General features: G+C 41.7%; 1 protein-coding gene across 2 annotated transcripts in view; it reads left to right on the plus strand.

The window, feature by feature from the left end:
- SUCLG2 (succinate-CoA ligase GDP-forming subunit beta) overlaps positions 1–22,828 on the plus strand; it is a 233,391-nt gene that overhangs the window by 118,500 nt on the left and 92,063 nt on the right. For both annotated transcript variants that reach the window (XR_014560610.1, XM_083724827.1), the window contains exons 5-7: positions 3,190–3,342; positions 5,544–5,633; positions 18,120–18,216. Coding sequence is in view for 1 of the 2 variants with exons in the window: in XM_083724827.1 (XP_083580953.1) it covers positions 3,190–3,342; positions 5,544–5,633; positions 18,120–18,216 (340 nt within the window). In the remaining variant the exon portion in view is untranslated. The remainder of the gene's footprint in view (positions 1–3,189; positions 3,343–5,543; positions 5,634–18,119; positions 18,217–22,828) is intronic.

The following is a 22,828-nucleotide window of genomic DNA, read 5'->3' on the forward strand; positions in this document are numbered from 1 at the left end:
CACAAACAATTCCCCTTCTTTTATCTCACCTTCCTAGCTTTCCTTGAAGCTTACAAGGACAGAAGCATGTCATGGTTGGTTTGTTGTTTATTACATTTATATGCCACCATTATCTTCCGAGAAGCTCAAGGTGGTACACAGGGTTCTCCTCCTCCCCATTTCATCCTCATGAAAACCCTGTGAGGTAGGTTAGGCTAAGGGATGGTGACTGGGCCAAGGTCACCCAGTGAGATTCAAACTCTGGTCTCCCAGGTCATAGTCCAGTCCTCTAACCATTACGCCACACTGGCTGCCATGTGCTAAATGGCACACAGTCTCCTCTGTAGTCCGTGAATTGGATGCATGTGTGTGTGTGTGTGTGTTTGGGGCCATTGTCCCCCCACCACAGTCATTATTTTAAAATGTTAGACATATTTGGCAGATGTCAAACACTATAAAATTACTATATAGCAAGTATTGTGAAATATTGGGCTTACTTTTTCTCTACCTCTATTGCTGCCCCTGTTTTATACCCACCCCACCGCTGCTCCCAGAAGCCTGGGGATGTGATCCTACAAGTGGTAGCAAGGACCACAAATGCAGAATTCTCAGCAACCCAATGAAACTACAATTCTGAGGCTTGCTGGGAGGGCAGAACTAGGAACATTGTGGTTTATGTCCTGAGTACAGATGATGTCCTTATCAACCAATGAGCTTTAGAAGGTAAAGACTTTCCTTTCCCTGAAGTAATGCTTAATATGTTGGTGCAAGATCAATCTGTCTTAAATAAACAGCACTCCCCTCGGCTCCTTCAGAAGTTGGCAGCTATTTTATAGGTTTACATAAAATTCTCTTACGGCCTCATGGCATTTGGAGAACCTGGTTATCTGCAAAGACAGTTTCCGTTTATCACAACTCACTACCTGTCCCTTTTCTCCAAGCAATTAGGGAATTAACTTTATTAAAGTTTGAATTAAAGATCTGGGTGATTATTTTTTTAAAAAAAAGACTTCAATGTCATGGTAGATCGTTGGAAGATATTACACAACCTCTCAGTAATGGGTTCTAAATACAGGATTCCATTCATTTAAATTCATAGTGGTCCTCATCTTGAAGGCTTGGAGCAGAAATAATACAGTGCAAGGTAAAAGAGCATTCACAAAAGCCAGTCTACACGGATATATCTTGTAGAGCTCCTGAAAGATGCTAAGATTTCTAAGAGGTGGAAGTGCTGTCAGTATGGTGCAGCCACTAAAAATGCGTTTTCATGCTCTCTTTATTCCTTAATCTAGGGTATATATTGAGTTGAAGCCTATTTGACTTTCCAAAGTCAATTGAGGGGAAGGGATATGTTGGCATATAGATTAGAATGCTGAGTTTCCACCTTTTCTCAAAGCATAAGGAGAATAACATAAGGCATTACAGTGGTACCTTGGTTCTCGAACTTAATCCATTCCGGGAGTCCGTTTGACTCCTGAAACCATTCAAAAACCAAGGTGCACCTTCCTACACTCAGTTGGAAGCCGTGGAAGCCACGCCGGACGTTCGACTTCTGAAAAACATTTGCAAACCAGAACACTTACTTCTGAGTTTATGGTGTTCGGGAGCTGATTTGTTCGACAACTAAGCCATTCGGGGACCTTTGATATGGATTAGATCAAAGGCCTCTGAAGTCCAGATTCCTGTTTTCCACCCTGGCCAACCAGATACCTCTAGGAAGCCCATGAGCAGGGCCTGTCTATGTGCAACCGCAGAGTAAGAGGGACCAATACAGAAATGATTGTTATGAGCTAGCTGAACATTGCATGCCACAGGCCAGTTGTATTCAAACAGCATAGTGTGGTGAAGGAGACCACCGCAAGCCTGTATAAGAGCCTAAGAAGATCTCTTCTGGATCAGGCCAATTGCCCAGCTTGTCCACCATTCTCTTCTCACAGTGGCCAACCAGTTGCTTATGGGAAAGAAGGAACTGAGCGCAACAGCACTCTCCCCACTTGTGATTCCTAGTAACTAGCATTCAGAGGCATACTGAAGTAGAACAGAGCCATCATAAGTAACAGATAACACAGCAGAGGAGGATTGCAAGGGACAAATGGGTATATGCAATGTCGTGCACAAACCACTGTTATTATTATTATTGCAATTGTTGTTAAAGATTTTTAAAGATCTGAATTCTGTTCAGCCAGAAATCTGTGCCTGAATTACTGCAACAAATTAGAGCATACTGTATTTGTATTAATTTCTTCAAATGCCAAGGCTTTAAAAAAATGGTTGCGTGCTTTTTTCGTTTTGAAAGGAAGGAAGGAAGGAAGGAAGGAAGGAAGGAAGGAAGGAAGGAAGGAAGGAAGGAGGTACAAAATCTAGATAAAAAGAGGGATATATGCAGTGCTATTTTTCAAGAAAAAGAAGTGCCAGAACTCACCACAAACACCTCCCTTGATCTCTTTTGATGGCAATGATGCCTACCTGAGAGGTGCCGGAACTGAGTTCCAGCTGAAAAAAAGCCCTTGTTAAGTGTCAGGGGAGGAAGGGGAGAGATTCTCAGAAATGGGAAAATAGCAAAAACAAATATATGGGATATCAACAAAACACTGCCATTTGGGTTCATTCATATCCCTGCTCAGCCATATACCTCACTGGGAGACCTTGGACCAGTCACTGTTTCTCAGCCTAACCTAACTCGCACAGGAAACCCTCAGGTTTCTAAAAGAAGAAGATGTAAGATAATTCTCCATCATTCTCAGCTTTGGTTAAAATTGCCCCTTTTAAATTTCTCTCTTATTTTTATTTCTTTTGATGTAAGGGCTTGCTAATAGGACCAAGGTAAGTATACTGTTCCTGCATTTGTTTCAAATAACTTGTGAAAACGTCCCTCCTTAGTTTGTGGTAGTTTCTCCTCTCATGTTCTCTCATCTCCATTGTGGGTTATTTCCATAATCCTGAGGAAAATGAAATGGAAAGGAACTGTATGATACCAATGTCCTAATGAAGTCATTGATTTCTTCCGTGACGAGAGAAATCAATGATGGATTCAAGAATGTGAGTCGAACTCCAGTGCACATTTATTACAGTACAATGTGTTCTCTCTGAATAATGGCCACTTCCTCACTCGGAAGCCTGAATTTCCAACGCAGCTAACGAAATACTGTCTCTGTTGGATATTGCCAGCAAAGACGTGCTAATAATACATTGCCAAATTGTACTTTGCAGGTCATGGTGGCAGAAGCACTAGACATTTCAAGAGAAACTTACTTTGCAATATTAATGGATCGAGCTTGCAATGGACCTGTTCTGGTTGGCAGCCCACAAGGTGGGGTTGATATAGAAGAAGTGGCAGCTAAAAGCCCGGAACTCATCTTCAAGGTACATTTCAAAGCTTGGTGACTTAAGTTTTTAAAAATCTTTACATTATTATTATTATTATTATTATTATTATTATTATTATTATTAACACCAGCAAACCTTGTATGGGAAATTGGAGCTTCCCAAGACCCCAGCTTGAAAATTTCTTCCAATATCATGAAAAAGCAAACTTGGCATGTTGAGTTCCTTTAGCCAGGTTCATACGGCACACAATAACAGTCTAACTTGGTTTGGTTTCATTGGGAACAGCAAAGGGCAGCTTACTGTACAAATGGGAAACTGTGTTGGAGATTGTCAGCTATGGCTGGGGTACTGGATTGGATCCGCATCATTATCTCCTATTCCCCGGGGGACCAAGTTTGGCTGGTGGGCAGCTCTGACCCAAATCATGCAGGCAAAAATATTGTTCTTTGCGATCCCCACCAATGAATACAGCTGATGGTGTCATGTGTGGGGAAGGTGGGCATGGCTTGCCTTGAATGAAATCACCTCGCTGGTCCAATGGGGAGGACTGGAGCATCTAACAAAGATCCTGGTCTGCAAGTTCCCTACTGCTAAGTTACGACATCCCTGACAACTATCACTTCTTTTGCAGTCTTTCAACTGTGTATGCATCTGACTATTACAATACCAGTGCTCAAATGCAGATTGAATTGATACATTTACTCTTGGCGCTATTAGATCAGGTCCTCTGTGTGTACAGTGAATGTGTGTGCAGGGGCCAGCTTCACCCGCTGCTCACAGAGACCATGCACACAGTAGCCCACATAGAACCCTGCCATTTCAGAGTTTGCAATTATATGGCTCGCAGTCTCCATGCGTACAAGATATGTTCACATGGCGCATTGCAGAATGGGCTGTTCATGTGCCAAACACGTGTTGTATTGGAGGGGTCAGAGCTCAGGGTGCTTTGCGTGGAGATGGCCCTAGGCTGAAATTATGGTATCTCCAGTTGAAAAGATTACAGTTTGCAGAGACTTTGAATAGTCTCAGCTACTCAGAGCAGCTTTTGGGATAGATAGGACTAGTGGTCTGAACAAAGTATTGCAGAGCTTCATGTGTCATAGCAAGTCAAACGATGACTTCCCAGGACTGCAAATCTGATGGCTCCCTGAGAGGAGCTTAACACTCGCTCTGCTCCTTCCCAGTCCTTTTACTTTAGCTCAGCATGGCAGCTAAGCCAACTTCCAGCTTAGCATGTCATCTGAACCCAAGATACAGTTAAGCCATCTCCTCCTGGACCAAAACAAAGCTCTTAATATTCCACACCCCACCTGCAGCCTAAAGGGGCTCATTCTAAGAGAATATTTGCCACCAGATTCTGCTGGTTTTCCAAACTGGCCCTAAAGAGAAAGGTCACCTAGGTTGAACACAGTGGGGCTTACCTCTGAGGAAAAAGAAAATTGGAGTGTCAAGGTGCCTGGCTTCCACAATCATAGAGGTGAGCATCCAAACAAACAAGCATTGTTCGCTTACAGTCTGAAGTGTATTGTCCAGCAGTGGCTATCTGTCTGGTTCTGCCCCTCTATAAATTAGTCTCTATTGCCCCCTCAGCAAGAAAATACTCTTTCGCTCCTTAGCAATACAAATGGTTTACTCGCTGTTATGAAATGCCTTTCCCCCCCACATTAGAGCTAGTTGTTATTTCATGTTACTGTACTGGAATGCTTGATTGTATTATGACCTTCTAATAGTGGTTACTGTCTTAAAAGTATTTATCATGAGACAGTCACTTAGCAACAAGGATCCCTTTTATATATTTGGTGAGCTAACGGTAGATGCATGCAGAGTTCCATAATGCACATTTGAAACGTACACAAACAGAGAAACGTTACCGGGCAATGACACCAGTGCTCTGGTTCCTTGCCAGAACCAGTCACAAAAATTAACAGACTAAGTATTCATCGATGCCATCTGTACAGTAATTAAAAGTGAAAACTGGTGTCAGATTGTCTTGTCAGCATGCCACCCTGAAGAATTACATAGTTTTTTGGAGGGACTCTCTTCCCTGGCTGGCAAAGTAATTATAACATACCCTATAGGCAGCTGCTATAGCCTCAGTCTCAGACTTTTGGCAACTTGCCACATTTTAATTAATAACTTGCAAATATATATTAAGCATTTTGGGGGTGCTTTTGAAGTCATGGGTCTGTTTTCAAACTGAATATCTTAGTTCTGTTTTGTGCACTTTGTTGCAACAGGAGGAAATAGATATTTTTGAAGGGGTGAAGGATCTTCAAGCCCAACGGCTGGCAGAAAATCTGGGATTCATGGGACCTCTGCAACAGCAGGTAATTTTTCCCAGGAACAAGACCGTGACTGCATTCAGATGTCTGGGACCCTTTTCCACTCAGTAGTTCTCTGGAGTTCCAGGAACTTTTTATACATAGGGAGGATTGCACTCAGTGTGGTAGTGACCTTGATGGCATCAGAGCTCATGGGATACCACCGCCTCTGGTTTCCTTTCTCATTTAGGAGTTATGGCAGACAATCGGTGTTCAAAATACGGGTTCCAGCTAAATCATACTCGGAGCAGATCCTTTGAAATCCACGGACTTAAGTTGATCGCAATAATTGATTTCAGTGGGTCAGCCCTTCAGTGTAACTTGGTTGACTTCATCCCAAGAATCTATTCTTAGAGCATGCCTACTTGGTTTGGGATAACAAATAGGTAGGGTCTAGATGTAGGATTGCTGAGCATAGAACCATTGAAACAAATGGATCTCTGAGCTGGCTAAGTTTGAATCCAACCCAATAAGCCTTTCACTGCTTACTGGAAATGACCTCCTACTTTCTTCAGGCATTACCTTGAATTGTGCTTCCCCGTCCGTCTTTCCAGAAGCTCATTCCCAGAATTCCATCATGTTCCATGACCAAGAAACAGCATCAGTGGCCCATATGTAGGTAAAGGGATGGTGCTTTACTTTCTACAGTACACAGGAATTTCCACCATTTGCAAATCCCTGCTCCTGGGTGCAACTTTATGATGAGGACAATGCCAAGTGGTACCCCAACGGCTGTATGTAGAGTGTACAAGATTACATGCATCAACAGTATACAAACTGTCCATTTTTTTACCCTGCATAACAATGGAGATTTATATTATATTAATTGCAGTCGTACCTTTGATCCTGAACGCATTGCGAGTCGAATGTTTTGGCTCTCGAACACCGCAAACCCAGAAGCAAGTGTTTGGTTTGTGAACATTCTTTGGAACCAGAACATCTGACGTGGCTTACACGGCTTTCCATTGTCTGCAGGAGCTTCCTGCAGCCAATCAGAAGCCGCGCCTTGGTTTCCGAACGTTTTGAAAGTAGAACGGACTTCCGCAACGGATTCCGTTCGACTTCCGGGTACAACTGTATATTAATTAATTAATTAATTTAATTTCCGTTCAACTCTGTCCTTCCTCCCAAAGGAACCCAGTGCAGCAAATCATAAAATAACAAATACAATACAAATATATAAACAGGTAGCACTTCATTCTTCCACTGGATGCTTAAGAGAAATGTCCCTGGCCATCCCTTCCAGGGTAGCCAATCCTGAAAAAACAGTATGAAGATGCATGACTTCCGGAGGCGGCGCGAACGGTAATGGCTGCCCTTTCCTAACTGGGAGAGGGAAGCTCCGCTGGAAAAGGGTCGTCCGCTACGGCGAAGCGGAGACCCATTCTGGAAAACCGCAGGCAGCGGAAGCCTGCGGTCTCGGGACCCGGCGGGCGCCAGGAGCAACCCCCGAAACGTTGAGGGAACCCCGTAAGGGGCTCCGGATCGCAGAGGGGGCAGCGGCGCTGTGGGTCTATGCGCATTCAGCGGAGCGAAGCCGCGCTGCCGTTGCCGGTGAGCGCCGACCTTTCTTCCTGCAATACAAGATCCTAAAATGCAACAACCCGTGAGTAACTGAGGACTTAATTAAATTTTGGGACTAAAATATTTGAAAATAAGCTGAAAGCGGAGAGACGAGGAAAAGGAAGTCCATCTTCCGCAGCCATTGACCTTTAAAGCAAAGAGCAGGAGGAGTGGAGGCATAGAGAGAACTTTTTGACAGCTCAGATTGAGCACCCGCAGAAATTACTTTTAATCCCTTTAAAGACTGTAAGCAACTGAATTTTGGACTTTGATCAGGACTTATATATTCTCTTCTTTGTGGATTACAATTTTATTTAAGAAGCCCAGGTGTCAGAACTGCCGGAGCAGTAGAACTGTCAGACTGCAAATTTGGATATATTGTACTTAAACTTTGAGACAGTCTGAGGGAGTTCAGAATGGTTACGTTCTTGCATTATGGAATTCCAGTAAGCACAACTTGAAATATTGTGGCAAACCTAAAACCAACTCTGCTAAAACTACTTTTGTGAAGATCCCTAAGTACTGGTTCAGATTTCGTATGATTGGAATGGACTCTTCTTCCTAGGACATTTTATGCTCCCCCTAGAGGATTGAGGATTTATAACAAAAACATTGTTTTACTTTCTATTTCCCGGCCCTCTGTTTGACTGTTACCATCTGGGCCGTAGCTTTCCCATGGGAACAACTCAGCTTGACCTTGACTGCTAGATAACTTTGGAATGAGTGGCGCAAAAAGAAAGGGATTAAGAACTAGACAAACAACTCTGACAACCTTAACTGCAGCCTCACAAACACGTAGATCATCTGTGCCTACTCTGCCCTCGGAGGAAAAAGCTACCTCCCTGTCACAGGCAGGGGAGGGAGAAACTGAGGAATTACAACTAGAAGAGATGGCTTCAGGAGGATCTGGTTCTGTACTAGAGAGAATTCTTGAGAAATTGGAATCTTTGGACAGGAAAGTTGACCAACAAACTGCGAAAATTGACCTTAATACAGAAACTTTAAACAAATTATCTGGGCAAGTTGCACAGAATGCACAAGCAATCGGACAACTGAAGGAGGCTGCAGGTGAAAATCAGAAACTGGCCGAAGAGACCAGCCAAAGAGTGGGAGAGTTGGAAAAAGAAGTAAGGCCGCTCAGCAAGCAGGTTGGGGAACACCAGACCTACCTCTCTATGTTGGAACTTCGGAACAGGGAGACTAACTTAAGGATAAGATCGATACCAGAAGTGGAAGAAGGTAACCTAGCTGAGTTTTTGACCAAAGAATTCTCCAAGTTCTGGGGTCTAGAGGAGGAAGACTTCAAAATTGTGTCAGCCTTCAGACTTGGAAGACTTACAAAGAGAGAAAAGCCCAGAGACCGTTTGATTACGTTGAGATCAAAGGAGGAAAGGGACAAGATTCTGGGCCTGCACTACGGAAGATCTCTGAATATTTCGGACAAAAGAATTGAGATTTTTAAGGACATTCCTAAACAGCTGTTGGATCTCAGATCTGAATATTTGGACTTAGTAAAACTGTTGAGAAGCAACTCAATCATCTTTAGGTGGGACTTTCCCCAAGGATTATCCTTTACCTTTAGAGGGAAGAAGATTAAAATTAGAACTTTGGAAGATAGGGATAAGTTTTTGACTACCTACGGAGAGGACCTTCACAAAGGACTTGAACTACCCTCAGGGCCTGAACCACCACAGGTACCTGTACCTCAGAACCCTGAAGACTTACAGAACAAAACACCATCCCAAGGAAACTAAACAGATTTATCCAGGATGTCTCTGCAACTTTTAAGCTGGAACATAAATGGCTGTAACAGCCCGGAAAAAAGGAAGAAAATCTTTCACATATTAAAGAAGGAGCAACTAGACATCACTTGTCTACAAGAAACACATGTGACTAGGCTCCACAGAAAAATATTGGTAAATAAAAGGTTAGGCCAAGAATTTATATCTTCGGATTCAGTTAAGAAGAGAGGAGTGGTGATATATGCAAAGGAGAGCCTCTCACCAAAATTTCTATTTAAAGATGAACATGGAAGAATTTTGGCAATTGAAATACAGCACCAAGGAGAGAAAATTTTGATATTAGGAATCTACGCTCCAAACGAAGGGAAATCAGAATTCTACAAGAAGTTGCATGAGATTATGCTGGATTATCTGGACTATGATAACATCATTATGATGGGAGATATGAATGGGATCGTTTCAACGAATATGGATAGGTCACAAAGCCAAAAGGTTACTAAAGATGGCAGACTACCAAAGACATTTTTCGAAATGACAGACAATATGGACTGGATTGATATATGGAGGACAAAGAACCCCTTGGGGAAAGAAGGAACATTTTTCTCTGAAGCCCAACTGACTTGGACAAGAATTGACCAAATATGGATTTCTAGAGGTCTGGCTCCTAAGGTGAAGAAAGTGGAAATCTGCCCAAAGACCTGCTCCGATCATAATGCGTTGAAAATGGACATGACATTATTACCAACCGGCTCCTTCAGATGGAAGATGAATGACAATTTGTTTAGAGATCAGGAGATTATTAAGAAGGCCAAAAAAACAATAAAGGACTATTTTGAGATAAATTTGAACACTGCTGTGGAAAAAAGAACAATCTGGGACGCAAGCAAAGCTGTGATGAGAGGGTTCTTGATACAACAGAACGCCATAAAGAAAAGACTACAAAATGAGAAAAAGGATAAGATTTTGGGGAAAATTAAGGAGTTAGAGAAGAAACTAAGAGTAAACCCGAAGTCACAGCCGATCTTGAGAGAAATTAAACTTCATCAGGCACAATACTCTAAACTGATAAATCAGGAAATAGAATGGAAGATTAAATTAATGAAACAAAAAACATTTGAATCGGCTAACAAATGTGGGAAACTGCTGGCTTGGCAGTTGAAGAAGAGACAAAAGTTGAACATAGTAACAAATTTGGAAATAGAAGGAAGATATATTCAGAACCCGGTGGAAATTAGAAAATGTTTCCAGAAGTATTTTAAGAAATTATACACTCAAGGGCCACAAAATGAGGAAGAGATTGCAAAATTCTTGGAGAAAAATGGACTTAAAAAACTATCACAAGAAAATAGATCTCTCCTGAATAGTAAAATAACACGTCTAGAGATAGAACATGCCATTCAGAATATGAAGCTGGGCAAGTCTCCAGGGCCAGATGGCTTGACCTCCAAGTATTATAAGACATTAAGTGACTTTTTGATTCAACCACTGATGGAGGTCAGCAATGAAATTATGGAGGGAAAGAAGGCGCCTGAATCGTGGAAGGAAGCTTTCATCACATTGATACCAAAATCAGAAACTGAAAAGACACAACTTAAGAACTACCGTCCCATCTCCCTTTTAAATGTGGATTATAAAATATTTGCTGACGTTTTGGCAGGAAGACTCAAAAGAGTTTTAAATGAGATAATTCATAAAGACCAGGCAGGCTTTCTCCCAGGAAGACACTTGTTTGCTAATACAAGGAACATTATTGACATTTTGGAACTTCTGCAAACAAATATTAACACTAAAGCAGCTTTAATTTTTATAGACGCGGAGAAGGCCTTCGATAACATCTCTTGGAAATTTATGAAGGGGAATTTAAAAGAAATGGGAGTGGGGCGGGGTTTTGAAAATGGGATTGACGCCATTTACTCAGAACAAAAGGCAAAACTGATAGTCAACAATGTGGTTACAGAAGAGTTTAAGATTGAAAAAGGGACACGACAGGGCTGCCCGATTTCCCCCTTGCTGTTTATTTCTGTCCTGGAGGTGCTCTTGAACTTGATTAGAGGGGACCGGTTGGTGCAAGGGATTCAGATCGGAGCGAAACAATATAAACTTAAAGCTTTTGCAGATGACCTTGTTTTGACATTGCAAGAGCCAGAATCTAGCACAAAAAGAGTGTTACAATTGATTCAGGACTTTGGTCGGGTAGCGGGCTTTAAACTAAATAAACAGAAAACTAAGGTGTTGGGAAAAAATTTGACAGATGCAGAGTCAGAACGGTTTCAGAGAGAAACAGAACTAACTGTGGTTAAAAAAGTAAAGTACCTAGGGGTAAACATAACAGCAAAAAATCTGAGTCTTTTTAAGGATAATTATGAAAAATGTTGGTCTGAAATTAAGAGAGACTTGGACAGTTGGTCAAAATTGAAGCTTTCTTTGTTAGGCCGAATTGCTGCTATTAAGATGAATGTATTGCCTAAGATGTTGTTTTTGTTTCAAACATTGCAAATTGTGGACAAGACGGAGTGTTTCAGGAAGTGGCAGAGAGATATTTCTAAATTTGTCTGGCAGGGCAAAAAGCCCAGAATTAAGTTTAAGATATTAACTGATGCGAAAGAAAGAGGGGGCTTTGCCCTGCCAGACCTAAGGTTGCACTATGAAGCCGCAGCTTTCTGCTGGCTAAAAGACTGGCTACTTCTAGAGGACACCGATGTGTTAGATTTAGAAGGTTTTAACAATGCATTTGGTTGGCATGCATACTTATGGTATGACAAAGTTAAGATCAATAAGGCCTTTAAGAACCATATTGTCAGGAAAGCAGTGTTTAATGTCTGGACAAAATACAAAGACCTATTGGAAAATAAAACTCCAAGATGGCTATCACCTCTGGAGGCTAAGGCCCGAAAAAGACCCAATATGGAGGCCAAATGGCCGAAATATTGGGAAATAATAGAGAAAGAGGGAAATAATTGGAAATTGCAGAGTTTGGAAAAAATGAAAGACAAAGTGCGAGACTGGTTACATTACGCTCAGATTCAAGAAATTTTTAAAAAGGATAAAAAGTTAGGATTCCAGGTGGAGAAATCGAAGTTGGAAACAGAATTGTTAGAACCTAAGACTAAAGTACTCTCAAGAATGTATAACTTGCTGTTGAAATGGAACACACAAGATGAAATGGTTAAGTCGGCCATGATAAAGTGGGCACAGGATATTGGGCATAATATTATGTTTGAGGATTGGGAAAGGTTGTGGACCACGGGGATGAACTTCACGGCATGTAATGCTCTGAAGGAAAATGTAATGAAAATGATATATAGGTGGTACATGACCCCAGTTAAACTTGCCAAAATATGCCATGTGCCAGACAATAAATGTTGGAAATGTAAGGAAAATGAAGGAACATTCTTTCACCTCTGGTGGACTTGTCCCAGGGTGAAGGTCTTCTGGGAAATGATATATAATGAGCTGAAAAAGGTATTTAAGTATACCTTCCTTAAGAAACCAGAGGCCTTCCTCCTGGGCATTGTCGGCCAGATGGTGCCAAAGAAGGATCGAACACTCTTTTTGTACGCAACAGCAGCAGCAAGGATACTTATCGCCAAGAAGTGGAAAACTCAAGATCTACCCACTCTGGAAGAATGGCAGATGCAGCTGATGGACTATATGCAACTGGCTGAGATGACTGGCAGAATTCGAGACCTGGGAGAAGAGAGGGCTGAAGAAGATTGGAGGAAATTTAAGATTTATTTACAAAAATATTGTGATTTGGTGGAAGTTAAGTAGGATGTTTGATCATAAATAATTGGCCACCACAAAATCGGATCGGAATGGGATGTAAAGTGAGATTAAGAGAAATTAATTTGCAGAGGATTATATTTAAATAAGTGGTTATAAAATTTGCAAATTAGATGATAAATTGCATGAAAAAAAAAATCTATGATGATGAAAATGGTAGCGGGAGATGTGAGGAAGTCCAAAGAAGTTATGAAACTCTGTTAAAAGCAAGGTTGTTTATTGTTTTTGTACTTTATTCTGTAAAAACCCCTAATAAAAATTATATTAAAAAAAAAAAAAACAGTATGAAGATGCCTGTTGATTGAAATGGCACTGGAATGCAGTGTTGATCTTTTTGCCACTACCATCCAACACGGCTCTCTTCTGCAATTTTTTTCCGGCAGTTTTCTTCAGGTTGTTATTGAAAAGCAAAAGCTTGCCATTTTGTAGATGGTAGATTCTCAGCATGCATTTCACTCCTTTTAAAATTTATCATTCATGTTCCAAAATGGGAGCATGAAAATGCAAGCCACCAAGCCTGTTTTGCAACTAGCTTAATCTTTATTTTACTGCTCTGGGAAGAGAAGGATGATAAATTGTTTTTTTGTGAGGGGTTTTGCACAGAATTTTCCATATCATCAAAATGCCACTTTTGTAAAACCTTTGAATTTTTAATACACCACTTCTAATTAATTTCTATCCCAACTGTGCAATTAACAAATGCATAATCATTAAGATGATTAACACCCATTTGAAGATTTAGCAGTATCTTTAATGAGAGAGAATTATTATTAAATCTTTCTAGCTTTGCATGTTCTAGCACCTAATTATTAGCACAATGCATGAACTGCTTAACTAAACAACAGCTAATACATTTCTTCCCATGTGCTATAACCTTTGCAGTGTGATTTACTGGAGCATAGAAACATAATGGCTACATCAGTACAATCAAAGGTCTATTTAATTTGGTCTTATCATAATCGTTTATATTCCCCAGTAGGTAGATGCCAGAAGAATTCTAGTTAGTACAACAGTGAAATTCTTCCATTTAACATACTGTGGAGTCCTTGTGACAAATCTTAATACTGCTTGACGACTACCTTGTAGGGTGTTTTTTTGGAGGGTGGGCTAAATTTCAGTTTATACTAACATTTCCCATTAGTAGCCAAATTATTTCAAACATTAACGTGGTGAACTTTACTGTAAACATGGTAAATACTTCATTTGATAAAACGTATGCTTAGGGAACTGCCATTTGTTCTTCAGATTCAAAACATTTGGGGTTTATAGTTCTGGTCGTGTGGAGCAGTTCATTCAAATTAGAATTGGATCCATTCTTTAAAGGCCTTGACTGATGTTCTGTGCACAAAAGTGGCTTATGTCAGTGAGAACCATAAGCGCAGTTGGGATGAAGTAAACTATGAACAGCTACACTAAATCACTTATGGCATCAGCATGTTGAATCCTTGGGCAGCCGGGAGAACCCGCTGCTGATGCCTGCCCTCCCCCCAGCTCTACGCCATGAGCAGCACCACATGGCTAAACCCAGCTGCCATTTTAATTCCCCCCAAATCTCCCTGATCATCATTCGGTTGCTCTGGGGCACTGTGGGAAATCAACATGGCGGTGTACAGCCATCTACTGCTGTCTCTGGCAACTACTGCTCTCCTCAAAACTCCCTAGGCCACTGGTTCCCACTTATATAAGCCACTTTTTGTGCAGAGAAGATCAGTCAAGGCCTTTAAAGAATGGTTCTCATTGCCTCCTCCATCCATGTGAGGTCTGGAAGGTGGCAACACGAGAACAGGCCTTTTCTGCAGCATCTCCCTGTTTGTGGAATACTCTCCCCAGGGAGATTCATCTTGCACCTTCATTATATAAATGTTCCTCTTCAACCAGGCCTTTGGCTGATTCTATGGCCTTTTAAATGTGTCTGTGGGAAGCGGGGGTTATTGTTTTGTTGTTTCTGTTTTAACTATTTATCTGTGCTTTTATCTTGGGAAGCGCCCTGAGATCTTTAGATGAAGGGCGGTATAGAAATCAATCAATCAATCAATCAATCAATCAAATAAATTTTGAACGAGCAGCTCCACCAACAGAGGACGAGGCCTACCAGAGAGTACTTTGCCCAGCGTCTCTCAACCTAGAAAGCTGCCTTACCCCACGACAGACCTGGATCCATCTAGCTCAGTCTTAAGCTGACTGGCAGTGGCTTTCCAGAGCTTCATGCAGGAGTTTTTCCAACCTTACCTGGAAATGGCTGGGGATTGAACTTGGCACTTTCTGCATGCCAAGCTGATAGGAGATCAACAACATCTGGAGGGCCACCTGTTCTCCAGCCTTGCGTTAGAGACAAACATCCAAGGACTAAGATTCCTCATAGCACCCATGCAGTTATTTTATGAACAGCTTCCTCTATGTTGTTACCAGGTCAGCAGTTTGTTTCAAGATAGGACCACTGGAGGGATGATGTGGCATATGGAGGGGCACACGCTCTTTCTTCCCCAAGACAGCCACAGACATCAGTCTCTCCATACTTCTGTTTAGCCTTGGAGTTGGCAACAAGAGGCTAGCTGATTCTTTCAGAAACTTGCAGTTGTTGATCTGCAGTTGTTGATTCCCCAATATAATGAGACAGAGGAACAAACTGTTAGATAAACCAGCCCCTGTTTCGTTGCTCCGGGTTGTAGGCCAGAATATTGAAGGTGAAGTTGTTCCAATGCCATTTGAGTATGCCTAGTCTTTTTTGGAAATGTAGGCAGTCTGAATAGAAAGCGACCTGTACTTCTTCACAGCCATGCAGATGCACCTATTGTCACCTTTCCTTTGCACCTGGTCACATTATGTTTGAATTTTTAAGGCTTGCAAACATGTCCTGTCTAGCTACAGGATCCAAACACTCTGTTGCATCTGCCCGCCTTATTTGCATGCGTCTAGTTATAAATGAGTGCTGGAAGCCATCTAACTAATGCTCAGAGATCCAGCGCTACTTTGTCCTCACCATAGTGCCTTAGGAAAGGTAAGAAAGCCAAGGTAGAGCTTGCCAAAGTACAAGTCAATTATTTCAGTCATCTGTGGCAAGAGTGTCCCTATTTCTGCTTCCATCCCCTTTTTTCGGGTTTTTGTTCTTCTGGGAGATGTTTGATAGTATCCTTTGGTTCAATGAGAGAGAGAAAGAGGGAGATAATCAATTGCTGTTGAGTGAGGACTGTATCAGTCCAACTTCTTCTTGTGGAAGTTTATCTTTTAATTTTGAATTTTTTTTAATTAAAAAAATGAACAAACTTAGTGATTTGCATATTGTATCCTCCTGGAGCTTTTCAGAATGCATAAAGCAAAACAGAAGTTCTCACTTCAGAGATTGCAAGGTAAACCAATGGTTTCAGAACTTTTTGGGGCCACGGCCTCCTTGGTTCCATAAACTCATCCCCAGTGCCCCTTACCCTACCCTACAAAAAGCACTATTCAGAATGGTGGTTTGCACAACCCACTAAGGAAGGTGATAACACAATAAAATTCAAAATGGTAAGAAGTAATTGCACAGTTATTCAAAATCCACCAAGCAAAAACTATTTAGCTTAATTCAACAAAAGAGATGGACCTGATCCAGGGATAGCAGCTTTTCATATTCTGATAAGTCATTTATACTTCCGGAGCCCCCTCTCCTACGACCTCTTGCCTCTTAGCTCCCTCCTAGGTAATTCCACTGTCTCCCAGCAGGGTGGTACCAGCTACTTTGGGAACCACTGGTCTGAACTTTGACAGGGAAGGGGACAGCAGAGGGAGCACAAAATCAAGGACAGCAGGAGAAGAAGAACGCACAAATACAATAATAAGCATTTAGGCCATTTAAGTAGGGGGCAAGGATTAAGGGGTTCTAGTTGAGCAGGTTCTTCGCAGCTAAGACCAGGAGCGATGGGCATGTATTGCTGAATGGCAGTTTTCTCATCAGTCCTGTTCCCCCTTCCAGCACACAGCCACAGGAAATCATGTGGTATCTTCTAGGTCACACATGTGAAATCATACTGAATCAGCAACACAAAACATGCCCCAGAATCTTCTAATATGCATGGGAGTTCCTGAACAGGGAAGGGACTGTGCAAGAGTTTTTTCCTGAAAGCAGAAAGTTTGAGGATCACTGGGGTCCCCGGATCACTTACTCCAAGAACAAGTAACTTGTGGTTCTCCAAATGTTGTTGTACTACAGCCCTGACAATTGGACACATTGCCTGGGGATTATGGGAGCTGAACAGCATGTGGAAGTTCCACATCCCTGAGTTAAAGTATTTGAAAATACAGTGGTACCTTGGGTTACATACACTTCAGGTTACATACGCTTCAGGTTACAGACTCCGCTAACTCAGAAATAATACCTTGGGTTAAGAACTTTGCCTCAGGATGAGAACAGAAATCGCGCAGCAGCGGGAGGCCCCATTAGCTAAAGTGGTGCTTCAGGTTAAGAACAGTTTCAGGTTAAGAACAGACCTCCGGAACGAATTAAGTACGTAACCAGAAGTACTACTGTACCTCTGATATGATGCTGGGGTGGGGAGATATTGGAGAATAAAGGACTCCTTATCGTCCCCAGAGGACAAAATTTGGGAACAAACAGTTGAGTTGGCCTCCTGTAATATAGTTATCAAAGTAGAACACTGAATTAATTGTAGTTCATGGTAAGGAAGGTTGTGGGGGATTATAAAAGGCTCAGCAGATCATGAAGTTAATGCCGTTTCTAAATAGTGGCCTCCCTATTATGTAATTTTTTACAATTACATTTAAGGAATATGCAGCAGTTATTTAGTTAGTTCTGATCATGTGTCAATGCTGCTTACAAGAAAACAGATAAGAGCTGAGTTTAGAGAGCAAAGAAGCCAATTTTTCAACAATTGTTTCTTCAGTCAGAGTTGCATTTTGATGCTGGAAGGGAGGGTTTATACATTTTCCAAACAAATTCAGCAACTAATCTGCATTTGTCAGCTGCATATTGCTTCACAGTTTCTGAATTTAGTCTCATTAAGGTAATCACTTTAACTTCAATATCAGCATAATGTATTCATTATCAACTCTCAAACTTGGTTCATTGTGCTTAAATTAAGTTTGTTTGAATTAATGACACTGCTCTCTCTCTCTTTTTTAACTACAAAGTTCTATTTAGTGCACTGCAAAGAGTGAGCCTCTGTAATGTTTGACGTTTTAAATCAGCATTCCATTTCCTCCTGGCTAAAATAATCGGCCACTGATTTAAAAGCAATAGATAGCATTAGTGTTTCATAAAGGAAGGTTATTATGTCATTAACTTTTTGTAGCTGCTTTTACACTGATGCAGAAAATACAAACATCTTTAGCATCTTAATTCAGGATAATTCTCTGTCTGCTTCCGCTGGTTTCCTTTTGTGTAATTATGCACCACTTTTTTCAACTTTAGGCTGCCGATCAAATTAAGAAGCTGTACAACCTTTTTCTGAAAATTGATGCCACTCAAGTTGAAGTGAATCCCTTTGGCGAAACTCCAGAAGGACAAGGTACGAAAGAGAAAAAGAAAGATTTTAAAAAGCACCTTGATCTAGCAGAGAAATAGGAATTTCTAGATGAACTCACATGCATGGGAGTTCTATACTACACCCTTGTGCCAACATAAGCTCCCTAATTTTCTAAGAAAATGTGCCATGGGCACACCATCTGCCTCTTTTCCACCATTGTCACATTCAAAATCCCCACCTCCTTTCCAAGGTTTGACTGCAATGTGTGATTCTGCATTCATCGATGCTAAACTCTTGTCCTGTTTGCATGTTTCCTTGCATGAGCAAGTCCTGACTCCTGCCCAAAACACGACGACGGGCTCTTACAGAGACCTTCATTCACATAAGTAATGATACAGGCTCAGCAGCCGACTTGGCAGTAGGTGTCAGGAGTTCAGGAGCCAGGCAGAGAGGTTCAGAACTGAGCAGGAGCAACCAAGATGCCCCAACCAATTGTCACACCCCTCCCACCAAGCTTTTAAAGGCTAGGTCCGGTGTGCTTGCTTACATGGCTCTCTTGCCCTGCAAGACTGCTGTGGTTATAAATGCACACTCTTTCCATCTATGGAGAGTGGCACCTGGTCCTTGACAACAATGCTGCATCCTTCCCTATGGTTTTCCCAGTAGTGATGTAGGGAAGTGTGAGCTGGACCATAAAGAAGGCTGATCACCAAAGAATTGATGCTTTTGAATTATGGTGCTGGAGGAGACTCTTGAGAGTCCCATGGACTGCAAGTAGATCAAACCTCTCCATTCTTAAGGAAATCAGCCCTGACTGCTCACTGGAAGGACAGATCCTGAAGCTGAGGCTCCAATACTTTGGCCATCTCATGAGAAGAGAAGACTCCCTGGAAAAGACCCTGATGTTGGAGAAGGGGATGACAGAGGACGAGATGGTTGGATAGTGTTCTCGAAGCTACCAGCATGAGTTTGACCAAACTGCAGGTGGCAGTGGAAGACAGGAGTGCCTGGCGTGCTCTGGTCCATGGGGTCACGAAGAGTCGGACACGACTAAACAACAGCCTCTGCCGCCTCCAACTCAAATGAAGCTCTACGCTCCATGGGAGAGGCGAAAGGGGGGGAGCCTCCATCCTTGGTTACCACAAAACCCCACTACCACCCAGAGTTCTGCTTCTGCTTCATGAGTCTGGGCATGCCCGATCCTGACAGGACCACTGGGATTGTGAAATTGAGAGGGGGACCAGAAGCACCTCCCTGCTCCTCCTGCTCCATGCGAGCACCCTAAATGCATGCACGCTCGTGGCTGGGGCAGTGGCTAATTCTAAACCGAATCGCCTTCATAGCCATAGCTTGAAACTCACTTTAGGCCTGCTCCTCATCTGGCTAACATAGCATTGAGTTAAAGGCCAATTAGACTCTCAACAGGATCTTTATCTCCCTTAACAGATGTTTATTTATGGGAGGCTTATATACACAACTCTTCTCGTAACAGCTTCCAGCATAGTTACTGTCATATTTCAAGCAGCCGAAATCTCATTTTCCATGGATTTTCCGCCCTATTGTTGCTTTACTTGATTATTTTCCCCATTTCTGATACAATATGTGAGTGAAACTTGTAATGATTCATTTGTGTCATAAGGAATGTTCAGGGCTGAGCAACAATGCAAAAATGCAGTAGTTTCTTTCTTTCTTGGCGGACAGACAGTATCCCAAGTCGGTCCAAATCCCAAGAAACGTGTGGACTAGACTGAAGTATAAATACTGCAGTGCTTTTAGGGTGAACAAGATTTTTTTATTCTATTTTACTTCTGATATTTCTGGGAAAGCTTTGCACCATAGATAGTCACAAAAGCAGTGTACACAACCCTCAATGAAGATACCCATCAATCAAAATAATTCAGCGTTTAAAACAAAACCCACAAGTAAAAACATAAGCTGTATTATGCTTGCTTGGAATTTCATAAAATGCCTGCTGAAGTGGAAATATCTTTGCCCAGCACCTGAAGTTCAGCAGGGAAGGGCATATCTGACTGCAAATGGGAGTTCCACAGAATCAGGCCCACAAAGCTGAACCCTTTCTTCCTGGTGGATGTGAACCATAGATCTGATCCACTAACGGAGAAAGAAATATAACTGTGCATAAAGAAACCTAAATAAAGGAGAAACCCTTAATGGCTCAATTGATTTGACATATTTTTTCCTACGTTTTGGTTGTCAAAATGCAGCAAGATGCCATCAGTTGTAGTCCACACAGTTATAAGCAAATAGCATAATCTTCTCCAGTAATTTGTATCTAACAGATAACCCAGTAAGGAGAACTTGCCACATTAGTGAATAAAACAGAATGTTTTGAGTCTTAGAGCGAAAATCTCTGGTTACTTAATGGCTCTCTTAAAAGCCACAGATCTTTGATGATGCAGGAAAGATACATTTCCCTTTGCCTCAAGATTGTGTTCCTTTGGACACACAAAATGAAATATAGTAAAGTGACTTTTTTTAAAAAAAGAGCAAAACATCATAAAAATAATTCATTTATAGTAACACATGGCAATAATTCAGAGATTGAATTACAGTCATGATCAAGTGTGTGTTTGTTTTATGACCGTAACACACAATAGTCAAATTAAACTGAATTATTGGGCGAAATGATTAATGATCAGAATTTACAAATGTTGCCTCTGTGCAGGAGCTGCTGCTCTCCCCCTCGCCTCTAAAAAATTCCCTACGGCATTTTGAATAGATTTGTGGCACCACGAACAGAACAGTAAAAGAAACCAGATTCAAAAAAAAATGGAAAAGAAAGATGTATTATTTGTAAATTATTGTATTACACTTTCTAGCTGGATTCTAGGTGTTTTACGTTATACTAACTGCATGCAGATTAGGGCTGCAGCAACACAGCAGTTTATTCCATTTCCCTGATGTTTCCCTCACTGTTTATTTCCTCATTGTATTTGAGCTTACACGTAATGTAAAAGACACTTCCAGAAAACTAATGGAATATGGCACACGTTTAGCACTCGCTTCCATGTGACCTGATTCCAGGAAAAAAAATCCATTTCCCATTCCTTTCAATGGAAGCCGATGTAGTAGATAGTGGTGGGTTTATTGTACTGTATCCTGTGATCATGACCTCAATCCGGATACAGTAGTTTGCAATTGTTATGTAACATGTCACCAGGAACCTAGGATAGTGATCTTCGTTTACATTAGTTACAAGGAAGGAATTTCCGACTGAACATACAGGAAAACTTTCCGGCAGAAAGAGCTTTTCGACAGTGGAACAGTTTCCCTCAGGAGGTGGTGGACTCTCCTTCCTTGGATGTTTTTAAGCAGAGGTTGGATGGCCATCTGTCATGGATGCTTTAGTTGAGACTGCGTTGCAGTGAGTTGGACCAGATGAACCCCAGGGTCCCTTCCACTTCTTCGATTCTATGATTTCAAGACTGATGACAGAAGCCCATATAAATATCCTGCATTAATATTGGGAATGGCTTTTTCGGCTGTGGCTCCGATCTGGTGGAACGCTCTGCCACAAGAGACTAGGGCCCTACGGGACTTGACATCTTTCCGCAGGGCCTGCAAGACAGAGCTGTTCCGCCAAGCCTTTGGCCAGGGCACAGCCTGACTCCCTCCTTTGGCAATCTTCTCAGAACTCTAGCCCAATGGTTGCCATCAATTTGATTTGAAGTAATTTTTTAATGAAATGATTTTAGAATGTTGTATTATTTTATTGTTGTTAGCCGCCCTGAGCCCAGCCTCGGCTGGGGAGGGCGGGAAATAAATAATTTTTATTTTTATTATTATTATTAGGTGTTTTGCATCCAGATGTATATCCACGTTCAATCTATGAGTGTGGTTATGAATAGAATTTGAATGTTCTGCTGCTTTGGAGCAAGTAGGCAATTTGTTTACCTCCTGTATCACAACACAAACACACCCCGGTGCTGCTTATGAAACTGTGGATTAAATTAATATCCTTTTTTCCATTGAAAAGAGATCAGTAGTCTTCAAAGAATGCAAAAATAACTGTTGGTGGAATAGGAGATCTTCACTTTAGGCCCCATATGCACTTTGTATTTAAGGCAGTATCATACCACTTAAAGCAATGGTCGCTTCCCGCAAAGACTCTTGGGAATTGTAGTTTTTTAAGAGTGCCAAGACATATTAAGAGACCCCTGTTCCCTTCACAGACCAACAGTTACCAGAGTTCCCTGAGAAGTGGAATTGACCATCAAGCTACTCTGGGAACTGCAACTCTGTAAGGGGAATAGGGGTCTCCTAACAGAATATTGGGGCAGGGGAGCCATGCCTATTTAAAGTGGTGCCATAAATGTGGCCACTGTCCACATGTATCCCCTCACCCCCTGGATTCTTTGGGCGAAGCCATAACCCTAACCCTGCTGCTTTAAATATATATTGCAGGTGGACCGGAGTATAAGCAGGTACATTCTAGAGTAGGTGAACAGGAACTGCGAAGAACTCTGCAAGTGTTGTTGCAGTTCATGCTTAAATCGGAGATTAAAATGTCTGTCCTAGATGGCCCCAAGGACTGCCAGCGTTCTCCTTGCCCCTTAGCATAAGCTGTTGAATTCACGCATCTCCGACAGCTTCATGTCAATAGCAAAAGCAGTGGGAAAGCACTCCAAGAATA

The sequence above is a fragment of the Podarcis gaigeae genome (genome assembly GCF_964106915.1).
Source record: "Podarcis gaigeae genome assembly, chromosome: 2".
Classification (NCBI taxonomy): domain Eukaryota; kingdom Metazoa; phylum Chordata; class Lepidosauria; order Squamata; family Lacertidae; genus Podarcis; species Podarcis gaigeae.